The sequence below is a fragment of the Aquila chrysaetos genome, chromosome 11, assembly GCF_900496995.4.
Source record: "Aquila chrysaetos chrysaetos chromosome 11, bAquChr1.4, whole genome shotgun sequence".
Classification (NCBI taxonomy): domain Eukaryota; kingdom Metazoa; phylum Chordata; class Aves; order Accipitriformes; family Accipitridae; genus Aquila; species Aquila chrysaetos.
This window is the reverse complement of record NC_044014.1, coordinates 9,181,419-9,208,539: the sequence shown is the minus strand read 5'-3', so window position 1 is coordinate 9,208,539 and position 27,121 is coordinate 9,181,419. Positions and strand designations below refer to the sequence as shown.

The 27,121-nt window shown below is 34.8% G+C and overlaps 1 protein-coding gene across 4 annotated transcripts in view; it reads left to right on the top strand.

Annotated features, from left to right (window-relative positions):
* ATRNL1 (attractin like 1) overlaps positions 1-27,121 on the top strand; it is a 539,891-nt gene that overhangs the window by 186,239 nt on the left and 326,531 nt on the right. For all 4 annotated transcript variants that reach the window (XM_030030646.1, XM_030030645.1, XM_030030649.2 and 1 more), the window contains exon 21: positions 19,073-19,125. In XM_030030646.1, coding sequence (XP_029886506.1) covers positions 19,073-19,125 — 53 coding nt within the window. The remainder of the gene's footprint in view (positions 1-19,072; positions 19,126-27,121) is intronic.

Below are 27,121 nucleotides of genomic sequence, written 5' to 3'. Positions count from 1 at the left end.
AACTGATCTGTAAAAATGAGATGATTTCAAAGGAACCCCAGCTGTTAATTTTGCATGTTCATGTAAATTCTGACTTTTTTTGAGGTTTGTGACAGGGAAGATTCTATGCTGAGCTTATTAAATAGTATTGGATGTTCCCCAAAACACCTTTTGTGGTTTTTTTTTTTTTTTTTTTTTTTTTTTTTTTTAAAGAAGGCTGTTTCTTCCTGAAATGACAGCATTCACTGAGGCACAAAGCATTGATTCTCAGTAAATGATGAATAGCATTTATGCTTTTTAAATGACTGAAAATATTTTTTTTAAATTTTTTAATGTAAAGAAAAATCCTTTTAAACAGGAATGAGTAAGCAATTATTTGACCTGTTCTATAGTTAGTATGTCTGTATATTGTTAATATCCATCATTTTCTGAGATACTTGATTAAAGGTAGTCTGAACTTTATTAAAATGGATTTAGTTTTAACTATAAAATAGCTTTGTAATTAAATTCAGTAGGAAGTATATATAGAAATTACTTCAGTGAAGTTGTCTCTTGAACTATTAGGCCATTTTACAAATAAAATAAAAACATATAGGATATTGCCTGTCAAAATAACTATTTCTCTTACTATTTTAACATGTGGAAAATTCAAAATATATACCTAATGGGAGGTGAGCTGGAATTTAACCATCACAACATATATTTCTTTCGTAAGTGTAACTGATGTAGCACACACCTCTTATATGCTCCAGGTTCTCCTTTTTAAGCTGTGCAGAGAATGTGTTCAAGGAGCATTTACAATGAAAATAGTATTTTTCAATAGAATCTGTATTAAGTTTGCCATTTTAAAAAAACATCAGGTTGAATGATTTGAAGGTGATACTGATTTTATTAATTGACAGGTAACTGAAAATATTGGCTATTATAGAGTTGTTTGTCGAAAACAGTTTTGTAATACTAGGGCAAGCGTTTGGTAGCTTTAAAGTGGTTGTGTTGCTGGTGCTGCTTAATCCAGCAAACTGATTAGATAATTTTGACCAGGACTGAGCAAGGCTCAAGGGACTACCTTTGTGTGTCTGTTGTCAGGGCTTGTGCTATCCAAGTCAATACATTGCAGTGGATTTACTTCTACACCTAGTTCAATCATGATTTGCATGAATTAATTTGTATTGAATGTAGAACTGTTTAAAGCAGGAAGAATATATTGATGATAAATATTTGCTCAGGCCTACTGTTTTGTCTTATGAAATGAGAATGGTTCTGCATGAAAGTTTTTATTTCAAGGGAAAGCAGTTTTCTAAGGTAGACCTGTCCTGAACGTCCACATTTTCCTTATTTCCAGTGTGCAAGTTTAATGTATATAGTAATCCAAACATTTGATTCTTTTTAATGAAATGAATTGTGAATTCAGTGAAATAGATTCTGTGAATCTTGATTTCTTCTTAATAGATCTACAGTGGTTGTGACTTTTCAAAGCTCTTGAAAATTGCTTCAATATTTTCAGATCTTAACCCTCAGCTAAGATATTATCCATTGCGCAGTGTAGATCTGGGCTTATATTTTACATCTGATAGGCCATTAGTATGGTAATTAGTAATTGGTACAAGAGTTGTTAGAGCTGAAATGAATATCTGGTTTAATCAATTTGTCGTTTAGCTAGTACAAGTATATAGGTAGTGGTGGGAAAAGAAAATACCAGTGTGACAGCTCATAGCTCTCTATAAGCTATCAACACATAGCCAAGTCTGAAATTAAAATAGTGCCTGTTTATGTTGCTTGATATGGATTGCTCAGTACTCAACTTGCACAAAATACAGTGTTCTATTTTTAATTTTAAATCTATTTTCAAAATCTTACAAATAAGTAAAAGCAAATGAAGCTACGTTTTGATGAAAACCCTGTTGACAGATATATCTATCAGCTTTGGCTTGTGATACTTATTCATTTTATTCACTAATAAAGGGGAAGAAAAAACAGTTTTTGTACAGCAATAAGGAAATGCTAGGTCAGATGGGTACTGGTGACACTATTTGTTAGAAATCTCCTGGTGATGGAAAGATTGCTTTTCTTCTCCTCTTAGGGTCCCTAATAGAAGTAATATGCACCTTCTTACTGCTGTTTTCATTTTCTGTTTTCTCTTTCAGTCAATTGTATACCTTTACATATAGATGAAAATTTAGCTGCAATAGTTGTATTTCTGGTTTCAAAGTTAAAACATTTTGTTTCACTTTGTTGCAAGTTATTAGTTTTAAATTGCTTCAGTAGTTGCTGAGAGTGTTAAAAGAAGTTTGCACATAAAGGATTAAAATTATGCATAGATAGAACTAAGAAATATATTTTGGTATTAAGACATGGGAGTGAGAAATGCATTACTTCTCATTTATTTTTTCATGAAACTGCTGATAATTACATAGACTAAGCACATCAATTACACAGTGCTAAATCATGCTTAAAGAGTCCTCAATTTGGGGAGCCTTTCAGTCACAACAAACTTGCATTCTTCTGCAGTTGTATGTGCAGGTATCTAGAAGTCATGCAGGTTTTCTTATATATTGTATCTTCTTTCCATCTCAACTCTGTATCTGCAATTGTTGCAGAAGAGCCCATGTTCTCATGCTTCACCATGTCCCAAGTACAACCAGTGCTAGAAAAGCTTTCTGTAACACTAGCTTCTGTATTAATAATGGGCTAACGAAAATGATATATTCTTTTTATTCTGTTACGAAGATAAGAGTACTGCATGCAACATTTTAAAGAGCTGCTTAGAAAACAGTAAATATTTGAATTGTAGTTTAACAATTAACATAAAGAAAAATAGGGGGCTATAAAAACTATGTTGTTTCAGAAATGGGGTTAAAGTCCTATTCTATAGTTGATTGGTGAAATCTGATGTGATTATCTATGTTGTTATTCTTCCTTGCTGCAGATTTGTTTATTTAAGATGAATAATTGTTTCACTTCTGTTTAAAAATCTGGAGATTGACTACCTGAGATAATGAATTCTGCAGGCTGACCATATGTAAGCACGTATGCTTACATAAACACCATTTTTTTTGCCTTTTCATTCTTATCCTGGATTATCATGCAAATGACATAAAATAAACAAAATATGAAAAGGCAGTAAGTGAAAAATAAACAGTATTACTGAAAATTATCTGTAATATATTACCTTTTATAATGTAAACTAGCAAAATTTGATACCAAAAGGAAGTTCTCCGTCATATATGCAAGGTACTTTCAGGGAACGATAACTGATAGGGCAACAACAAATAACATAGGCCCAGTCCTATCTGTACTCACCAGCGGAAAGATAATAATATCTTAATATTAGAAATGCTCCCTTATTCTTTTCTTCTTTTGTACTGAAGAATCACCTTTAGAAAGTATAAAATATAAATTAAGCTGCATAACCTTTGCATGCTTTGAGCTTTATATTTTTTTTTTATGGATGTGTTGAAAAGTAAGTGGTATTCTTTATCTAGCTTATTAGATAATGGGGCTGGGAAGCTTGATTACAAAGGCATAAATCAATCCAACAGCCCTGATGATATCCTAAACTTCAACAGTGAAGCCTGAGTGGTTTATTAGATTATCACTTCAGAAGGATTGATTTACAGCTTTAGTTCTCCATCTCCATCTATTATTTTTATGTTACAAGAAAAGGAATTTTTCAGCAATTTAAAAAAAGAACAAAGTACTAGAAGTCAGAGTAAATACGTAGCTAGAAAAGCTGTTTTAAATAGTGACACGAGTCTGATTTAGAATCAAAGCAAACTTATAATCAGGTCTGAAAATTTGACCTGGCACAACACTTTTCTTTCACTCACTGTTACACAGAGCAATGATAAATTTAGGAATACTAAATTACAGCAGGAAGCCAAAGGGAGAGCAGTGAGATTGCCATGCTAACATAAGAAATGTGTCCAAACGTCCTGGAAGAAATGTTGTTGGGCTGCTCACAGAGAAGTGATAAGAATTAAAGGGTAAAGGAACAGTCAGATATGCTAAAAGAGATTTAATAAATCAGATTTCATAAAGAAGGTTTAACTTTAAAAAAAAAAAAAAAAAAATCGGCCTGGAAATGAGTTCTTACAAGATCCAGAAGGAGATGAGGGCAGCGATTACTTTTTAACAGATGCTTCAAAATAACTTTCTAATCCTGTTCTTGTTTAGGTCATTTTATCCTTTCTTATGTACAGTCTTGATTTAATCACAGATTTGGGCCCTGATTCAGATGAATATTTAGATAAATTATAACACCTTGTTACTTAAGTTTAAGAGAGGATATTTTTCTGATTTGGTGCGAATTGGGGAACATATGGTTTACTTTTACTTTCTCCTGCTTTTGGGAGGCTAATTGTAAATTGTCATGTACAGAATAGCAGGAAGAGTTTCACCAAACTAGTTCACAAAGTTCTTCCCGTCCACTCTTGATACTTTGCTTCTCGTCATTCATTCATTTTCCTTCTCTTTATTATTATTTGTTGTTTTCTGGACTTGGTAAAGGTAAGGTTTTTTGAGGTAAGGTAACGTTGAAGGTGACAAATGATGATTGTAAAAAATGAAAAAATATATAAATCAATCCTTCATGTTGAAGAGAAAGATTGCCTCCTCTATATTTATGAATAAAAGAAGAGGTAACAGCACATCTAAACAGATGAACAACTTTACTGCTGTTCAGTGTCATCCACATAGAAGTAAAATACCTCTAAGATTCAGAAGTGGGAATTCTGTAAATCCGTTCTTTGGGGAAGATATGCATTATTATTTTTATTATTTTTTTTAAAGAAAATGCATTTATTGTTGAATTGTACTTAAGGATTTTTTCACCTTTTTCTGTTGTATTCAAGCCACCCTGACATGTATAAAATTAAATGAATTTTGCAACCCTGCTTTTAGGGTAGAAAAAGGATAAAAATTCATTATGTTTTTTTTCTTAATGCTCTTGTCTTTTTGTCATTGACTTTCATGAAACCTTTCCTATACCATTAGTTTATTGGTTTTGTTCTTGTTTTTTTTGGAAAATAGTTGCTTTTCTGAAAAATAGTTCAGTACATGATTTAATAAATGGTTTGACATTTACCCTTCGGAAACTTTGATTACAGCTTTCTCTGTGCTCAGTTTTGTAGAATTGTATCTACCTGTTTTTCATCATCTACTCAATGTTCTCAAGTATTTCTATGCAGTTAAAGTTATGATAACATTGCAGGTTGTTTTGAGACTTAGTTGTTATGCCACAGGATGTTGATTCTTTTAACTGAAATATCTGAGCCCATACATGCTCTATACCTGTCCTCAGCTTTTACCTTTGACAATTAATTTCTGCAACCTAGAAATCTCTTCTCTCTATTGTGTTTGTATCATATGAAATTTTCTGTAACACAGATGCCATTTAAGTACTGACCTTAAAATAAATTACAGTGAATGTTCAGCAAACAATAGTTCTTTCATTGGGGAAAAAAGAATGAAAGAAATGGCGACTGACGTGGCTTTGTTATAAATGTGGTAGAAGTTCAAATTAAATTATTCCAGTTAAATGCAGGCCTAGAAACAGAAAAGAATCATTGAAATACAACCCAAATATTAGTCTGATAAATCTTCTTCCTCCATAGTGGATATATCGAGCTATACACCAGATATATTCAGCTTTATATGTTTCCAAGTAGTATAGTATATCCAATTTTCTGCCTTGTCGTAATATAGTAGATTGTCATACATTCTATTAACACAATGTATTAAAAACTACCAGGTAACATTTTGTGTGTGAGTATTTTCTTCTGTAAATTCCAGTCATAGCTAGAAGTCATTAATATTCTGTAATATTCCTACAGAAAACTACACTTCTTTCAGAATCCATACTGGATTACCAAAATTACGAATTACGGCAGTAGGTCATATGGTGCACTCTTTTTGTTTGTTTGTTTGTTTGTTTTTGTTTGTTTGTTTTAATAACTCTCGTGGTGCATAGGTCTTATCAACCGGGGTTGACAAAAACTAAGATATTTTTTCCAGGTTTTGGAAATCTTGATTTATTTATTTATTTTTTTTTTTAAATGACATAGAAACCGTATCTTTCCTGGGGCGAAAAAATCAGGAACACCTGCACTTTGTTTTTAAAACAGAATGTTTCCCAAAAGTTCTTGTATATTTCTTATGAGTAGTTTATTTGAATTTGACATTTTGTCTTTTGCGTGTGTGCTCATTCTTCTTGATAGTAAATGAATCCAAGATTGCTTTTAAAATATTCTGCCATTTCAAAAATGATGTGGTGCTTAAGACACTTCTCCAAAGCCACTTTTGAATTAGAACTTTGAAATTACAAGGTCATTTCAGTTTTATTTTCTTTAAAAATAAAAATCCAAAAGGGAACAAAATAAAGTGAGAGAAAGAAGATGGAAAGCTTAAAATTGTAGTACAGAAGATGCCATTTTTTTTTAAGCCTGTCTCATGATGGAAAATATTAAAATTAAACCCTTAGATTTGATCCAAGAGTGAAATGTCTGCTATAATGCATTAGGATGCTCTGCAAACATAAAATAATCATAGAGTGAATTCTTTGGATTTTTTCCACTCTGATCTTCCCAAAAGAGCATTCACCTCAGAGTCCATTTCTCCACTGTGCTCTCGGTTGATTTCTCTCTCTTATTTATGGAAAATGTGACAAGTACTTTGTTTTTCTGACATGATGGACCATTTCAGTCACCAGAATTGTGTTTCAAGTGACATTAAAATATTTTGCATTTCTAATTTGTGGGTAATGTTACAAATTATAGCATTACTTCTGCATAAATTAGAAACCCAATCTGAAAACAAGTGAGAAAACAGACCTTAGGACATGAGAACAATTGAGGATAGGATTGTATTTTAAATCGTTTTAAAATCATGCTCATAATGCAGAAAAAAAAAATATATTTTACTGACAAATATTGTAACTGAATTTTTCCTCTTTAGTACTAATTTTGAGATTATCTCTTGGGTAAAAAAAATCTGAATATTTCACTATATTAAAACCATTGGCTAAATTATTGGACTGAGCAAGTTTATTATTCTTTGACTTAAGCAAAATGACTTGGGACAGATTTTCATGCTGGCACGCAGAACAAATTTAATTCAAACTGAGATGAAAGGCGGTTAATGTAATTGTAGCCTATTATCCTATGCAGGCTTGAGTTAAGAAGCAAACCAACAGACAGTCACAAAATGATGGATAGAAAATAGAAACGCTCAAGGCTGGTGAAATAGAGACTTGTGAAGGGATTATGCCGTAACTGTTCCCACACAATCTCTGCATCAGTAATATCCCACCTCTACCGTATGTTTGGATTACTAAACAGGATTTTTGTATGCCTCCTGGGTTCTCTTTATTTCTCTCTGACGTCAAAAAAGGTCCTTGTTTAGTAAATTTCAGTACTCTGTAATCCTGATTTTTTTGCCCTTAATCTACCACTTTCATCAGTCTTTGGGATGCGGTAAAGCATTCTGTTACAGAACTTTTTTCTTTTCTTTTCTGTTCTTTTTTTTTTTTTTTTTTTTTAAATTTGCTGTTGCACAGAGGCAAGTGCTTGGTCACATAAATAGTTAAACTCTTTAATCCTAAGCATGTCTGCGGAGCTCATTGCTAGCAATAAACTATTATTTTTACTAGAGAATTTAGTTAAAAAATAGTAAATAATAATCAGCTCTTGGGTTTTTCAACTGTAAGAGTGGGTGTTTTGTTTAGCATGGCCCTTTGGAAATAGCATATTTCAGGTAATCAGGTGTGTTTTTTTAGGACTGCATTCTGACAGTTTACCTATTTTTTTATTATTCCATTTCATTTTTCAGTAGCCAGTATTTGTATTTTTTGAATATATACCACATTTTGCACTGAAAGCTTTTAAAAATGAAAAAGACGTGTCTGTCTCCTCAGAATACCTGCAGAAAGGTGCTACATTTTGGAATACTTTGAAACATGTTAATTACAAAAATATTTGGACAGATTTGTCTCCCTTGGCATAGCCCAGAAAGCAAGGAAAGCACCTTCTTTCCCGTAAAATAACTGATTACACCTAGTGTAATACATACATCTCAGGTAATTCTAGCAATAACTACTTTGAACATCTACTGTGATGCTTCCAAAATACAGGAGATCAAATACTAACCAGAAGTCCAAGTAAAGCTGCTGTCTTATAGCCTCTTTGCAGAGGGATTGAGTCTTTGAGGTACGTGGGCTGGGATGATAAAATAGCTTTTTGAGGAATGTAGGCTTTAGCTTTCCCAGTCATTCCCAGCTGGGATGCAAGAATTTTCTCATCCATTGCAAGTTCTATCACCAGAGCTCTTGTAGTAGCAAATTTTTATTTTTTTTTTTTTAACCTGTCATTGTTTAGGGTGAGCTTTTGTGCATTTGAAAAATGCTTTGTTCTGTGAATCGCCCTTTGGGAAGTCATGGGGATTACTTACAGAGTTAAAGGCTCTGTTCTGCGCTGTGCTCACACAGGAGCAAGCATTGCTTTTCATGGTAGTACTCTGCAGCCTGCCTATCAAAACCAACATAAACATAGTTTGAACAGTTCAAGACTGACAAACCAGGACTCCTGTTACAAAATACTTCACAGGACCCTGCTGTGAGGCTATAGTGTCATTTTAGTCAACTTTTCTTTCCTTTTTTACAGCCATTCCTTTCAACTTTTCTTCCTAAAGGGCAGGTAACTTTTCTAGGAGAGTCAGCCAAGACTGGAAGCGTTGGTAGATATAGCATTGTTGTTGCAACTTAGAGAGTAACATTTATTTCCACTTATTTGGCACTTCATAAAGAAGTATCAGTGTCATCTCTGCTCCAGGAAATTTGCGAGATTATCTGCTGTAATGGACTAATGGAGATTGCGGCTCTTCATAGGAAAGGGACCAGAGAAAAGCGAATGTGTGTATTTATCTCCATGCTTTCTCCAACCACCCATGCTCTTTTGTGTGTTCTATTCTTAATAGATATTTCTGTATCTCTTGGATTGGTATCTTTTTTTTAATAAAGTCAAATAAAAGATGGTGCAGGTTAGATGGGAGCTGATATCCTAGATATTAAAAAGGACTTAAAAAGAGGCCAGACATGGTTATGATGGAACAATGGTAGGCAATAAGGCATGAATTTGATAGACTGCCCTGCAGGGGTGGGGTAAAGAAAGTTCTTTTAGGCAGGAAAAGAACTTGTCAGAACAACATATTGAACAGATTTATAGATATTGAAATGGTCTGATGGACAAAAATGTGGTTTTAAAGACCATCAGGACAAGAAGGAAGCTAGGAGTCTGGAAACTGCCATGCCTCCATATTTGGTTTCTAATGATCGGTTTCCCATAGGTCACTTGTGGTATTTTTTTTGAAGGCTCATTATTCATTGTAGTAGGAGGAGGTATGATTCTCTGACAATTTCTGTCAATGCCACAGGAAACAAGTATGATGAGTAAATATTCTGGACATACTTTCTGCATATCTTGTCAGAAACTCCCCAATCATCTAGGAATATTGAAAGTTATTTGAAAATACCATGAAATAGCTAGAATTTTGGCTTCCTAAAAGTAAGAATGATATCTTGCCAGTTGCACTATATATAATACTTAAACCTCTAACATTTATGCTTCATGTTCATATAACATCATTAACACTGTAGAAGTTGCTGCAGGTAGAGGAATAATTTAGATAACTTCACTATTTTCTAAAATTCGCTAATACTGTATAGCTGACAGCCTACAGAAAAACACGACATTTTGATTTATTCATACTTTTGTCTTCATTTGGCATTTAATATTCTTGAACATTCAATGTAGAAGCAGCATTTGGGCATCGCTAAGCTGCAATCTCCACTACCAAATGCGTGATGCACTTTGCTTCTGGATCGTCATTTTTGTGTTGGCTTAGTCAGAATTTTTATCACCTTTTTGAAAGTATTAATTGCCATATTGTGATAAATTGTACTTAAATGACAAGAAAATGATTAAAGTTACCTTACATAATTTGAAGTAGAAAAAGTAAACTTGCCTGTCTTCATACCCTCTTCTGGAAATTGTAGTGTATGTATGGCATCCTGAAATACATATTTCTTAAATTGCTGTTTCCTTAAATTGCCTCAAAATTAAATAAAACTTGGTAGTCTTACATAAATAGTGGTTTTGTTTAAGAAAAACAAAGAAACAAAACCCACCCCAACATCTTGAAAGCAAAGTAAAATGAATGCAAGGAAGATCAAATGAAAACAGATGAGAACTCTATAGCACTCTATACTTCTATAGCATTGAACTTTCTGCATTAAGATTGTAACAGAGTATTTCTTTGCAATCATTTCCCTCAGTGACTGACCACAAATTAAATTGAACAATAATAAAATAGTCATATTAATGCACATTTTTTAAAAACATGACGTAAGCTGTTCATAGTTAAATATACTCTCTACAAAAACACTTATTAAGAGTACATTTTTACAATTCAGTGATGACTAATAAAAATGCAGTAAAACACTTCAGATTTAATGAATATATATATATATTTTTTTCATCTGGTCCAATTGCTGTAGACATTTACAATACATTTACTCGACTGTCAGGGTCTGTCAGAATATTTAATGTTGGTGATGTGCTACTTCTCCTGCTCATTTTGAGGACTGGTTTCTAAATAACGAAAATACATAAACACCCTTGGAAACTCCCAGAATATCACCAGCAGTGAATAGCATGAGAGATGATCATATGAAAGAAATTTTTTTGTATGTCTTTTGTGTTTGTTTTTAGTGCACCTCTTTAATTTTGAAATTTCTGACGGAAGAGTTCATACTTATGAACATGAATTTTTCAATGCCGTTAACAGTGCTATTTGAACAGTGAGATTTTGTAAGATGAAGAAATTTAGTTATTTTAACCAAAGAGCTATACTTCTTGTTGTCATGATTATATGAATATTCTTTCCATGAAATCATAGTGAAAATAAAAATCAGTGTTCCATGGAGGAGAACTTTATATTAAAAATGATTGCAAAAGAAACTCTTTACAAACTGCTTATGCTTAGGGATGCAGATTCATGAATACTCTCTTGTTGATATTAAGTTAACATTTAACACGTTTCATCAATATTTATCTTTTAAAAGAATGAAACATATGTAAATTTTGTGAACTGTTCACTGATTTTTGCAAAGTATATTTTAGGAGGAGCTGCATTTTGTTTTAAGCAGTAGTAAGTTTTCATAAACTGTGGATGATATTTTACCATTGCTTCTATCTAATTCTTCTAGCTAAAAGGAAAGAAATAGTTGAGAAAACTATGCTAATATTTCTAGGAGATGTGATTTGGTTCATTGTAAACATGGCATCTTATTTTGAGCTGTCTGTGGTATGTCTAACATGTAATTTCTAAGGGCTGGAGAAATGTCTGAAATAGGTCAGAATGCAAGAGAAGAAATGTGCATATTTTTCCTCCCCCACTTTGAAAGAACAGTTTCTGATAGGAGGAAAGTTGGCTTTTCCAAGTTCACCCTTTTACATATATAAAAGTTTGTGTGCATCACTGCCAAAACATGGCCATTCATAGAGAAAGAAGGGTGCCAGAGGTAAGGGGTAAGGCTGTGGACACGAGATTTTCTGGTTCAAAGTGAGCAGCATCAAATCATTGGCATGTGAAATCCATTTGGCCTCCAATTCATGAAGGTTAACAAAGATATTTTTGTGTCCAGATAGTTCCAAATGATGACTATAGGTTACTTAATTCTTATATAGAAGAAGAGATGAAAATATTATCTAGAGTTTATTAGAAAATCTTATTTTATCTGTTAACTGATTTCTCTTAACTATATAATTATGTGATATTTGTCACCTGTTTGAAAATCTATTTTCTCCTGTAGTGCAATGTATTTAGTGATTTGAAATATCCTTAATTCAAAGAGTGTATAAAACCCCTATAATATTAATTATTCTTGATCTTGCAGGGAAGAAGGATTTGAATAGCATGAGGGAAATCTGAAAATGAAAAATTTGCTTATGAAGCTAGAATGTTTTAGTTTTTCTTTTGGGGAGATCAGCCTAGATTTAAAAAAGAAAAGAAAAAAAAAAAAGTATTGCTGGCCTAGCCCTTTTCCATGAATTATATGAGGAGGAGACAAATTAATCTGCAGAAAAAACATTGTCTCAAGACATCATTATAGGCACTTACAAGAAGAAACAAATAAATCATTTCCCCACATTATTAAAAAGTCCTAACTGGAAACATAAATCCTAGTACCTTTTACCCTTTTAGGTTATCATCATCTTAAGAGGTAGGCTGATAATTCTTTATATCTACAGCAGAAAGGTTGTTCATGACTGGAAGGATCTTGACAATGAGAAAAGTGAAAGTGTCCAATTTTTACATTAGAACCAAAGATGCTTTACTGTAGCTCAAAAAAATTGAGACAACTATTCACATACTTGAATATTAATGGAGAACATTGGGACACATAGTGCAATGTCAATACAGTCACGAAACAGACCCTTAACTATAAAAGGGATATATTTGCATTTATAGATTATTAGTTTGTATATTTCACTGCAGCAAAATAAAGATTACAGTAGAAATACAATAATAGTTGACAATCAAACAAACCTACTCTGAAAATCACAATGCATTCATTAACTTTGCTGACAATACCTATTTTTCATTGAATATATCATCTGAGCTCAATTATCACACCTGAATCTTAGCACTTCTGCAGAAGAATGATGCTGCTTCTGAATCTTTTAGACATGCTTGAACTTCCAATACATGAGACAGGCTGGTGTAGCATAACTGCTGGTTGTGAGGTCACTCGCTTTCATTGGTATCGACCATGTCTGTTTAACTGTTGTTGATGGTTAGAAGATGTGGCTGTTCTTTGGCAGTTCTGTGTAAATGGTATTGAAACCAAGCAGGCCTGAGTCAAGACCTGGGGGTTTTTGTTCTCCTGCATCCAGGTACAAGTGTGAATTAGGATTCCAGGTATCAGTCAGTCGCTGTTCTGGGCCAGTTAATAACCCAAGAACAGCTGAGGTTGGTGCTTTCATCCACGAGTCACCACTCTTGAGCTGAAAATCAGCTGTTTCTATGGCATCACTTCCAAAATCTTATGAATTACAGCCAATTACAGTTATTGACTATAGTTAAGCATACACCTCAGCTTATTTTCTCATTGCTGGAAAGGTACTTTTAGAATAGGAAGTCTTACATGACTTTCAAGAATAGCTAACCAGCAAGCACAATAAATACCTGTGTATGAATCTGTGCTGAGCTCAGTGTTACTACATTGTTATTACTAAAGGTTCATCAGCTATCTCATACGTATCTGCAAAAGCTGCAGCCACAGCACCATGGGCATATTTTTAACGCTGAGGATGTAGTAATATATAGTAGTATGTAGTAATGCTTCATAGTCCAGTTATGATGCCACAGGCCTAACCATGTGACTAGAGAAGTCTTTAAGTTTAGCTTTACAAACACTCTTTGAACTTTGGTACGAGGTCTCCCAAGTAAGCAAATTATGTTATGTTAAATAGTAGTCCACTATTCAAAACCACCATAGCATCACACCACTGTGGTACCAGGAAAGTAGAATGAAAACAGGAGCCTGTTGTGCAAGATCAGGAACTGGGGCAGGGAGATCAGGAGCAGAAATCAGTGATGGAGGACAGCAGGAGCAAGACCGCTGGCTAGATAGGGGACAGAATGAGAAATAAAGGCTAGAAGAGAGTTGAGCAGAAGTTGAACAGTAGTCCTAGAAGATATTCTTAGTCATCTAAAAGCTGGGGCAAGGCACCAGTCGGGGCCCAGGGGTAGTCTGCCCAGTCCATTAGTCTTTATTAATCAGGAACCTCTTGTAGATGCAATGCTGAGAACCTAGGCAAAATCCCAGACCTGTTTATGACCAGCTGTAGATCAGAAAGACGACAGCTCTTTCCCAGACTTTGTGGACGTGGTGTGTGTTAATTTGCAAGGACAAAATATGAGGTAAGGGTCATAAATATCCACTCAGTACAGTTGACAAGCCTGCGCCTAGGCCAGAAAAAGATACAACTGCCTCACCAGGGAATCAGTTGAATAAAAGAGTATTGTCTTTTAGAGTGGTCTGACATACATTTTTGTCTTCCCTGAGAGTTTGGCATTAAAACCAAACTCAGGTAGAGGAAAGACCAGCCATACTTGGGTTAGTCTTCCCCTGTTCCTCTTTTTTTCTTCACTTTTAATTGAAAGGAAAGATTTACCAATTAGTGGCAGCAGCAGAACTGCAGAAAATCTTGCCTTCACGATCAAAGGTTAGATGAGCTCTTACAAGACGGTTTCCACACAATAAAATCACTAGTCTAGAAAGCTGTAGATCTAGGTTGGTGTTATATTCTGATTCTTTAGGTGAGAAGCTTGAACATATACCCTTCCTTAAGGGAGATACCAGTAAGCACGATAAAATTAGACGTATAAATATGTACCTCTATTGCCAGTTCCTTAGATTTCTTAAGGTTGGTAGTGCACAAGTTCATACACATTGCTGAACTTCAACAGAAGGACAGTTGTAAACTCTGTCTTACAAAAAAGCCTTTCATTCATTAAAAACCCCCTCAAATCTGTGAATCAATGTAAACATGTACTCTTGGAGACATTTATGGTATTTCATAAGAAAGCCAAAAATTATCATTCACATAGTCATAAACATGAGAAAAGTTATTTTTTTAAATGCATTTGTCCATAACTTTTATTTTGAACTCCCAGGAAATCCAGGGAGTAAAAAAGAAAGTGAAAGAAAATGGTTCAGTTTTGAAAGGATAATTGAGGGAGAGGTTGGGGAATAACTGCTAATAGCAGGCCATCAGAAGGTCAGTGAGCTTGATGAATTGAATACTTTTGTGTTGGAACAAACCATAGAACTTGTACGTAACCCGGTAGCAGCCTTTCTCCATTTGTCCTTGTAAATGGGAGCTGTGTCTTTGGAGTCATGCCAGAGTGGAACTGCTCATTCATTATTACCACTTAAAGCAAATGATCATAGCCCTATGGCACATAAAATAACGAGTGTAGCTCCCATTTCACAGATACAAAGCATATATTATGCTTCACATATGGTCAAATGTGCGCTGGCTTTTGGAAAAGGTACAAAAATTACTACAATGAGTAAAGCTCATAAGGAAATAATTGAGCGAATAGGAAATTTTGTAATTGGAGCCATAATTAGTGACTAACGCAGAGCAATACATATGCTTAATGAAATAGGATAAGATTGAAAGACAAACCTAAATTTATTCAGAACCTAGCATACATACTCACGTGAATAATTTTAGATGTATTCTAATCCTATTAGTTTCATCTTTTCACTCCACTGAAAACTAAGTGTTTAAATAGCATCTTTGATTTGAATTAAAGCAGGCTTCCCTAACTAGTAAGAACTCCACCTCACGCTATTCCTAACATACATTATGAAATTGTTCTGCACCAGGGGACAGAGGAGGAAGCATAAGAGAGGCGGTGCACGGTTCTTTCTGTATCTCAAAAAGGCCTGGCAACAAATGGCATACTAAACTAGCTTTTTTAATAAGATAGACTAAAAAGAGGCATACAGAGAGCAGGTAAATCTTATGCCCCTTCAGTTGCTGGGAACGCTGTGTGCCTGCAGCACTGGATGGGCCCAGCATGGATTTTCCTCCGGAGTACTGCATAGCTCCTGTCCGTGGAGAGGTGCCTCCTCCCTCCCATACTATAGTGCCTTTTATCTTGTGTAAAAACAAAACCATGTATCTCCTCCTGACAAGCTGGAAGGTTCTCTTTGATAACAACCACCAGTGCACAGTCTTCCAGCACCTTCCCTTACAGCAGCTACTCGTGCTCACAGACGGGCTTGTCGAGCCTGATGAACAAGGACTAGTAGATCAGACATGCCTTGCCCAAAATCACTAGCTCCCTGAGTACGTCTGCCGTGAGGCTCCCAATATAGAAAGTACAATATATATGATAATATATCAAAATTGCTGTGGTGTAATTCACTGTTCTTTTTTTTTTTTATTATGCATATTTTGTCATTTCATCATGCATTATGCTGAAACAACTGAAATGACTGGCTGTAAAATTGCATTGCCATTTTCTCTTTAAGATTCTTGAAGGTCACTTTTATAATTGTCAGGGAATTAGTAATTATTTGGGTTTGAATGAATACTTACAAATACTTGTATATTGCAAAATACTCTGTACCCGGTAATTTTCATATTAAACATTCTTTTGTGTGTTCTTTTAAGTAGTGAAACCTGTGGTTTGTTAGATGGATTTTATAGATATTTTTTATTTTATGTATTCTTGTGGTTTTTCTGTAACATAAATAGAAATATAAATACCAGAAAGGTTTATGTGACACTGCAAATTCCTGGGTTCTGGTAATTATTGATCCACAGGAGATGGTTTCATCTGATCAGAAGGATAGCTGAATGGAGAAGGGAAGCTGTATGGAAACAGCTTTTCTTTTTCATAAAGATTTTCAAGATTTAAAAAAAAAAAAAAAAAAAGGTAGTCCTGTTTTGTGTCAGGAACAAACTAAGCTTCTTTTAGACCCTGGTTCAAATCACCACAGGTGAGTACTGTGGCCAGCAAGAGTTCACAGCAGAATTTGTTTAGTCTGTCCTGATGGAAAGTTGTACAGCTTATTGTTACTGCTGGTCAGACATTGCTCTTTCATGTTGTACATAAATCAGTGCCATTATCAGTGAGCAGCAGGGTAGGTTTCTTGCCTTCCGAGAAAGTTTCTTGTCTTGTCTGAGAAAAGACTCTGAATACACAGTTATTTATATAAAATATATTTTTGTGATCTGGTATAAAGCCCCAGCATATTCTGAATACTGCCTGTATTTAATATTCTACTTTGCCTTTGAAACAATTCAGAAGAAAAAAAAAATCCCTCTTACAATAATCTCTATCATGTTATTATAATTTGTTGCATGATATTCTGTCTTGTTTGTGTGACAAATTACATACAAGAAAAGGAAATTTTTTTAAACTCTTCATTCAAAAACGACCCTTTTCCCTTAGCTCTTTCTTTCAATATTGCCAACCTAAAGACACTTTCAGCCACAAGAGTCTATTTTTATAAGCCTAATCTGTTTTAGTGAGCTGTTCTTTGAAGAATTTAGTTAGTGTTTTGCGATGTTTAGGAAAGAGTGTGTAGAGCAGACCAATATTATTACTTGAGATTATTTTCTCCTTTCCTTTATAAGTACATGCAAGAGAGATACTTCAGCATCAATCCCTCTTCTAAATTCTGTGGAAAGGACTGTAGGGCCAGAGTGTTTGTGTGTACAAGACCACAAATTGTGTGCTGCAGTTAGAGTTGAAGCATATGGTTTTTTGGTTTCTTGGAGTTTAAGCAAAAGTTTTTCTATATAAAAGAAATGTTAAATTTCTGTACAGTTGACCCTGCAAAGAGTTCTCACAATGACATGAGATCAGGAGTGGGCAAGGGCAGAGTCGAGAACATTTTTTTTCCCCACTTTTCCATTTTATTGCTACTGTTGATTATTTTCTTTGTGATATTGTAACAAAGGGTCAAGGAGATTCTCTGCCTGTTTTTTTAATTAAAATGAGCATGTTAAGAATCACCAGTTGGAAGCTACTGAAGAGACCAACAGAAATATAAACTTATTCTACAGTCTGCAACTTGTTAAATGATATGACGTCTAAGTTAGAAAGTTTTGTAATATTACTCACAAATAAAATAACACAAAAAAATCTCCTTGCAATTTAAGTTTCCTAGAACAAAATAATGAAAAGGTAGTCTAAGCTATTAAATGATCCAGATTTCTTCTGGGAAAATATTTATATGGAACTTAATAGGCAGCGATAAGCTTCCTCTTTGTTTTATGAATCATTCTGTGTATTTAAACAGAAAACTATAATCTTGCTGGAGACTTCTGTGGAATAGCCAAGAAAATCAAAAGCAGGATAATCAGTTTCTATTAAGGTACTTAGCATTTTTAGAGAAAAGTTATATAATTCAATTTGATCACTGTGAAATTCTGTAGGATATTTCATGTCTCTGAAAATAACTATATAACTTATCAATAAGAAAGATATTTTTCCAGCTCTTACCATGTACATGTTTTGTCAGCAGCATCAGTACATTATATTCAGTCTAAATTTCACCTAGTGCCCTAGGTGGTCAATGAAGAGAAGCAATTGCCTCAAGTTCAGAGAAGCCAAGTAGCTTAGACACTGCTGTGCTTACAGTGCTATAGATATGGGTACAATTTCTAGCCCCAGAGCCAGTTGCCATGGCCTAGTTGCAGCTACATAGCTTAGGACTAGCCTTTCTAGTGCAGACAGCATAGCTTTGGGTCACCTCTAGGTCCTCTGTTGTGCTGTGAAAATGTAATCATTATTTTATGCTTAGGGGTATTTTGGAGTTTGGGTTTTTTTTGTTATTGTTGGGTATTTTTATTCACTTAAAGAGTTGGAAATATATGAAGGTAGCATTGCAGCCCACCAGAGTGGTGTTTGTGTGGTTGGAAATGGAGAGTGTATGTTCCATCCCTGAAGGGAATGGAATGAAGAGGTGTGGAAGGTATCTGAGGGTGCAAAGCCTGGGCTGGTAGTGTTTCAGGACTGTGTATGTTAGAGCAAGACATATTTAGGAACATTTTCTGCAGTGAATGATCTCCCCGATCGATGCTCAGCAGTTCTCTTGGAGAGGGCCAGTGGGGGGATCAAAACCAGCCAAGGGAGTAAGCTATCACTGAAGCGTCATGGATAATTAGAGATCCAGGGCTCAGCCTCCCTGCCTGGCGCTCTCTTGTTCATTAGTGGAGACACACCGCCTGTGTGCGGGAAGTCCTACAATAGGCACTGACTTTAAGCACATGACTCAAGTGCCTTCTTCAAGAGCCTGGTCACTTTGGCTTTCTTTTAAAAGGAGAGAGGAGAGAGAGGTGCCTCTGGAAAGTAGCACACCATAATTAGGAACTATATCAAATACTTTGTATTTTCATGGGTAATGCAACTCATGCTATTTGGAATAAGTGTTCTAGCTGCATTTTTCTTAAAACTATACTGTGTTTAATGGGAATGTTTGGTTTTGTCTTTTTTTTTCCCCCTGCAGCTGTGACTCTGAAAATAGGTATCTCGGAAATCCGCTTAGGGGAACATGTTACTGTGAGTACTTATATTTTTAATGTTCAGTACTTAAATGCTGTTTACATATTATGTGATAATTTAATTTCCTTGGAAAAATGAAATATTTTTCTTAAGATTTTCTGGAGTTGGGAACATTGATATTTCATCTGAAAAATAGAATGCCCCACAGGGCTTCTCTGTTACTTTGTCCGCAAGAATGCAAATTAAAGTCTACTAAAAGTTGCTGCCTTACACCTAGGTTAGAGGGACTGACCAAGCCGTTGGGTTATTCTCTGTATCTCAACATAGGTGAATGAAAGGAATAAGTAATTGTGTCATTGTTTAAAAGACAGAATTTGTGGTGGGGAAATGGAAATAGGCTAAACAGTAGTATTTCCTGGGGACATTCTGAATGGTTTAGCCACTCTGCCTCCCAGGAACATGATACACAGCTGCTCTCCAGAGTATCATAAAATGATACTGTGTGTTGTCTCCATGTTCTTATTGTAGAAAAGGTGTCTCTGGCAAATTCACTTTAAAGCATCACATTTCTGATAGTCATAGTGAAAGACCTGAAGGGATGAGAATGCTTATTACCTATGTGCAGAAATCCCTTAGTGAGCTGTGCCAATTTTGCTGTGCCAATATCAATGTTAAATAGTAATTTTAATCATCATAAAAACATACGGGATGTTGGAGAACATTGTTTTACCTTTTGTGACTTTCGCACATACCTGCTCAAAGTCAGACAATTGGATCCATTTATCTATTGTTCCCTAACATCATCCCTACCTCAAACTTAAATTTACATAAAGACATATCTCTGAATATATTTATAGCATCCATTCTGATCTTTGGCCTTGTTTTTTAGCATTTCATTTCAGAATGTACACAAAAGCTTTGTTTAGAATCTCTTTAAGGCATCATTTACCTAATAAATCAATGTTTCTTTCTTTTCTACCTTAAATGGTTTGCATCTGCAAGGTATGTTTTAGAGAACAAAATAGACACATACTATATTACAGATGCTGACATATCCCTAGGCCTAAAACATTTATTCCTCTTGAGTATTAAAGAAACTTGGTGTGGATTGTTTTTTTTTTCTCACAGACAAGTTAAGTTCAAATGTAATACTTTAAACGGGAAGATAATTTTAAAATATTGTATTTTGAAGATACTGTTAACATTGACAGTTTACATAAAATACACCAGGTTAAAAATACTCCTTAAACTGTGTTCTAAAGATACTGTTGATCAAATAAATTCAATTCCATTTGTTGTTTGTTGCACATGAATTTTTTCTTATTTCAAAACAGAAATTTCAGTATTTAGAAGAACGAATTTTTACATGTATGAATTTTATAAATTTTGTAGATTTAAGTTCATACTATGAAGAGTGTGCCATATAGGCTATTTGGATATGTGTATCAATATTTTTTTGTCCTTTAAAAATAAACATTATTAAATTTAAGAGATGGAAAAGAAATGACAGTAATGAGATTTGTAGACCTCAGGCACCTCCATGAAAAACCTTATTTTTTTGCTATCATGTTGCAGGTTGTGTCTATAAATCATGTTGGAGACAAATTGTACTACATTCAAGATACCCCTTCACCGTTAACTCACTACTATTATTTGTCTCCTGTCAGATTTCAAAATATTTTAAAGATCTTGTTGTTCTGGAATGATAAATCTTCTTTTAATACTTTCAGTTGTTAAAAATATTGTATATAAACACTTTTCAGAGTTATTTTATCTGGAGGTAATAAGGAGCCTGTGCTAATTTAAAATAATGGATATCTGCATTTCTTACATTTAGTGGCTGATGCATCATAATAGGAAATAATTTGTTAATTTGTGGATAACTGACTGACCTAAGATTTCAAGGACATTTGCTTATCAGCACCGTCCATTACCTGCTAAATCATGTATTAGAATATATATATGTCATAAAGATTTCTTTATGCTCCAATTTCTTATCTATATAAGTATTTTAAAATATGGCCTTACCATGGACTATAATGTGTACAAGAAAATATTTTGCTTTTGCACAAGACAGGCATTTGGATGGTATTTTTCTGTGCTTATTTCACTACTCTGTAAGAAACTTTCTCTTTAGACACTTATACTGTTGCTTTACTTCTCCTGAAGTGAAGAATATTCTTATTTTTTACAGCACGGGAATACTTATTGCTCAGGAGGGAGGAAAGTACTGAGGAAAAACAAATTGTATATACTTATGAGCAGTATAAGTTTATGAGAAATAAAAATTCTAGGCACACCTGTTTCTACCACTTAGAATCAAAATCAGTGAATGGTACAAAAATAGGAATACAACTAGTAATTTGCTGTATGGTTGGGATCTTCTTCAGGAAAGCTTTTAGTCACATGCTTGAGTTTAGCTATCTTCAAAATGACCAGTTTTAGGTGCTCAAATTTTATCTTTTTTTCACTTGTGTAAATACTGCACTAAATTGGAATGCTTTTCTAAGCCAAAACCTTAGAATTCAATCCTGAGTGTATGGCTAACTTTTGTATGATATTGGATGACCTCAATTTCTCTTTAACAGCAGGATGTGGATTGAGAATACTTGTTGCCTTAGAGGAACTTTCTGCAATGTGTGATATTGTGAATACCCACTGCCCTATAAAAGTTCAGCTGTTTCCATCTCTTGCTCTCTGCCTAGCTTACCCATTTCTTGCCTAGTCCTCTCCTCCCTCTTGCCTGTCATTGCTATCCTCAAGCCTAGGAAGGGGGAACAGACTGTGTTGATCTATGCACTGGTATTAACATCAATAGACTGTTTAAGATAGTAAGTAAATGCTAAACTTAATAGAGTTAGCCAGTGGGATAGCACAGATTGTTTTAGTTTCTTCCTTATTTGTTTCCTTTAGTAGTGATGTAGGAGAGTAAGCAGAATATTAAGACTGTACATGGATCGCGTTATGATTGGAGAATCTGAGCACAAATGAAAACACAGGAAAATTACAGATAGGTGTAGCATGATCAAAAAGAATGAGATTTATATAGGAAGTAACATGCTGAAACATTTCAGGGACTTAATCTAAATACAGATACTATGCCAAAAGGGTAAACAGAGATAGCAGCAAAGCCATCAAATCCTAGAGATAACAGGAGCAGTTTGTTAAACATCGGATTTCATTCTAATATGGCATTTCAAAACATGGCAGCACTGGACATGGGTAGTTTTTCTACTTTAAATTATCAAAACTTAAGTAGAGTAGGAAATGCATAATAGACAGGGCATGCAATAGTGTATTATCCAGATGGTGTGAAAATCGTCACCCATTGCTTCTATTAAAATTGTTTTCATTTCATTCTTCATGACTTCACCGTATGATTGAAAAACCACAACAGAGAGAACAAACTTCTCAGAGTAAGAGAATGAGAGCAAACCTCACAGATATAAAAATTAGAAAAATATTGAATGTATAAGAATGCATGAGCAGCTGCATGATGGTCTATCTGTTCTAGTACCCTGTTGTCAGTAGTGGCTGAATATGAATGCCAGGGGAAGAGTATAGCAAATGGACAAGTATACAGTGATATTTTTGTCTTTACATCCAGCAATTTGCAGCTCAGGAACTTTGTGAGAGGGAGGATTTCTTGAGCCAAAAGTGTTTGATGTGCCATTGTTTAGGAATATCAGAGGAAATCTTACCAAATATTTCTTATACATTGAAAACAAAAGCTTCATGAATTTAAAAGCCACAGTTTTGCTTGTCCATGTAAATATTCTTGTAGGTTGAGTACAAGTCTGCTTCTGGATTGTGTCTCTGTATTTCTGGTAGGGAGGCTCTGTATCCCTAGGCCTTTCTGTTAGAAGCCAATCTTTCTGTGAATGATCGGAAGCTGATTCAATCCATATAAATGAATTCTGAGTGGAGGCCAGAGATGGTTGTGCAGCTGACTTATGCATGTACACAGACCATAAATATAACATTTTGTCATGATGCATTCGTATTTGTTGTTGTTATAGTTCTTTGGTATCTCAGCCAGCATGATGTATAACAGTGACACCTAGATAGCAAAGTATGCATCCAAATTGCTACATTAGTTCTTCGCACGTCAGCATTAGAAATACATTGCTGTCGGAATCAGCGCTCCTGGGTGCAAAGAAACATGCAGCAAAACCAGATGGTTTTAGACTGATTGGGAAGAATCACTGGGACAAATGCCACTTCTGTGATTCTGACCTGGGTTATATACAGACGCAAAGCTTTAAATCATAAATGGATAAATAGTTAAACCAGTGTTCTAGAGAAAATGAGAGTTTAAATTTACAATTCATGATTTGTTACTATACAGGGGTGAATTATAGGCTTGCTAAAAATCACTTTTTTTGAAAGGATGTGATATTTTCCTTCATAAACCTCTTTCAGATATCCATATTTCTAAGGTCAAAACTTTCCAAAATGTCTGTTTTATGTACATTACTTTGAGTGTCCAATGCTACATTTCAAACAAGAGATACAACTGATAGTTTCTAATACTGCTACGAGCAGAAGCATAAAAGCTTCCAATAAATTGGTACTGTGAATGTAAATGGCATTGTTTGTCTGCATAGTTGTTAGAATTTCCAGAGGAGTTTGGCACTCAAGAGTTGCCTATTCCACCAAGAGAATTCCTAGCTAAGACCAGTCTAGTAGCCAGCTAAGATAAAGTAGCTGAAAAAATATATGTGGATTTACATACCTTAGTTTCTTATACCCTTTTACCCTTTAAAAGGATGTTAAGAAGCATTTTTTATTATTTCTGGATATTACCATCAACAATGGAGAGAAGAGAACAAGTAGGTTCTCCATTTGGTTCTGCAGATTGGTTGCCCTTTTAAAATAGGCAGCAATAGTGGGTTACAGGGCAGCACGCTTTAGAGAATGAAACTCGCATACATTCGAGAAGATTTTCTCAGCTATGCACAACAAGAATGTAGTTACAGTGCAATAAAATTGCAATAAATTAACAATTGTGATTACCCTGGTGCTTATCTTTGGACTGGATAGACAGTTTCATGGGTCCATGACTATGTGTGAACTCAAAAAGAAGTGGAAGCTTGCCTTTTGCATTCAGAAGTGCATTATGTATCCAGGGTAACACTATAGAGTTTACTGTGCTGCAGAACAGACCCACTTTTAAATTTGGTAGAGATTAGAACATGAGCATTGAGAAGGATTAGAGAATCCAGGAATGAATAGAGGTCAGGAGGGATGGGTCATTTACAAAGAGAATTAAAACAGGGAGGGGCTGAATGATTCGTAGTTTTTGTGGAATTAAAACCTATTTTTTGATCATTTATTCCACGTCTTCACAAGAATATATGCCTCTGATGGAGGTGTTTGTTGGATTTACAGCCTTAAAAAAGATGAAGCACGAATAAGTGTACATAAAAGAGGCTGAAAGAATGTACAAATTTTATTTTAACTGTTTTCCTGGGTTCATTGTGTTTCTTTCCACAGCTCTTTCTAATCTTTCTCTCACCTCAGTGTTTTATGAAATGTCATTTGTGGATGGCTTCACACAGTGACTCATCAGCCACTATTTCAAATGTTCTTCTGGGATGAAGCATGCAAAAAACGGAAGATGGTAGGCCCATCTGCAGAAGCTTTAAGGGTCAGGTGTACTACAGAGCACTGGCACCACTGAGCTTTTCTAGTCAACCTCATGGACCTTGAGGGAGGAAATGGAAAGCCAGAGAAAACATTGCTGAGTTCTCAGATGTTTATCACTAAAAAAATCTAACACAATGACTACTAGGAAAATAATATTCATAGATTTTTTTAAAATTGTCATTGGATAAATTTTGTTAACTGTTTTTTTTCTACTTAAAGTACACCACAGGAAAACTATGTGATCATATGTGAGCTACTAAATACCTTGCAACAACTTTTTGGGGAGTGACCTGAATAAATGGTTTATGGCTTTACCATCGCATTCTAAACTCTGAGCCATAAAATCATTATAGCTCATAACACTATTGATTGTTTCCTTGGTATGCATACAGAAAGGATAGCAATAAGCAATTCTCCAAGTATGTCAGCAACTCACGAAGATGAAGAATGGTACTTTAATGTCCAAAATTGGTGAGGAAGCATGAAATATACATTCAGTAAAAACTCTCAAGATAATATCTGGTATCTGTGCAGGGAACTGGGGAGAAAGAAGGAAATTTTGCTTCTGGCTGTAGAACCTCGTAAGGATTCTAGTCCAGCCCTGGACCTGCATTAGCCCCGTTACTGCTGACATGCTAGGGCTTCAAAAAGGGCAAAGTAAAGTGTTAGTCCTTACCTATAGTCCTTACTATTTCTTACAGTAAATTTTTATTTTAATTTTAAACTTTTAAATCATATTGTTATGCAATGTATGTGGTGCCTGAAACAAAAACAAACACTCATTTCTTGTTTATTTAAAATTCATCTCACTTGATAAAAATTAAGAGAAGAAGTCTTAATAACTTTTTGATATCCAGGCTTTGGACTAAAGGCCCTGTTACTCCTTTAGAGGTGTTACTTTATGTTTTTCCTTTCTGACTTCTTTTTATTTGCAATAGTAGTAAGTAGAAAAATGGTTTGATAGAGGACAGGTTATTAAAGTAGATAATATATGACAACATAGTACTCCTAATGACGTTTCAGAAACATTGGCTCAATACTGTCTCAGAGCAAAAGGGTCAGATAATACATCCTTATTTATGTTGTCAAAATATAGTTTAAGCTTTATCTGACCTATTGATGTGGTCTGATAGTTCATCCCACCTGGTGTTTCCTTATTATTTGAATATACCTTATTTTTTCTTTTTTTCTTTTTTTTTCTGGGATTATTCATAGTCCAATAGTTCATATATCAAAGTTCTGAAACAAGCCAATTTTCAGTAACAGTTATTATGTTACAAATGTTATAATTTCGTAAAAAGGGGGATTAAAACTGTCAAAAGAAATCTCTCTAAATACTATGCCAAATTTTCTCTTGTGGTCTAGCTGCCTTGCAATAATCTGGCAAAATGAAGGGACAGAAACCAAGATCGTCATCTTCACAGAAGAGTGGACATAAGCAGACAGAAGCAACCTCTGTGAAAGGCATTGTTCTAGGGGCAGATGGGTGCTCGATCTGGAATGAAACTTGGCTCTGGTTGCTTTCAGTTTGTGAGTGGCACACTGGGATCTACCATAAACTACTTCTTGGGCTGCTCCAGCCCTGCCGCTTGAAAATTTTTTTTGTGAAGGGAATCTGTTTGTGCTTCCTTGTCCTCATCGTTCCCCAGCTTTTGTCTTCCATGTAGGGTGCCACTATGGAAGACTTGTTGCCCCTGTACCCCAAGCAGGTAATCTCAGCAGCGTTTAGCTCAGAGCCCTTTCCAAGGTGTGTCTGTCTTCAGTGCTGGGGGTACCACGGTGTGACGGCACTCCCCACCAAATAAGAGACTGTGTATAGAGCTGCACTGGCCCAAAGACGTATTGGCTTCCCTAATATTTCTCATACTATACTGATATCTTATTTTTTTTCATAAAATAAATTACGGGTTTTTCCTTTTACAATCACTGTGAGATTTTCAGATCTCACAGCAGAAGAGCACAGTTATAAGATGGTTGCATGCTAGTCAAGAAACGCAAATATGGTCTAATAGCTGTTGAAACATGTAATGCAACCTGTCAGGAAGAAGATGCAATGTGATTTTTAAGCACTCTGAGTGTGTGTAGGCAAACATGCGTGTATATGCAGTCAGGGACTTAGAGCATGACATCTTTTATTAAAAAATTATAAAAAAATAATTATCAAATAAAATGTGTATTAGAGGTAGCCATAAAGCACTAGGTGGCAGACTTGCTATACTTAGAGAAAAATTAAACTCAAGAACATTCCAAGGAGAGTATTTTAGAAGATAAATAGCAAGTAGCACTTTTAATAAAACTGTTAGCAGAGATTTTCCAGATATTTAAAAATTATGTTGAAACTTAAAGGGCATAAACAATAAATTTTAGCTATTGAAAAGGTGTTTGTTTTAGTTGAGTTGTGAGA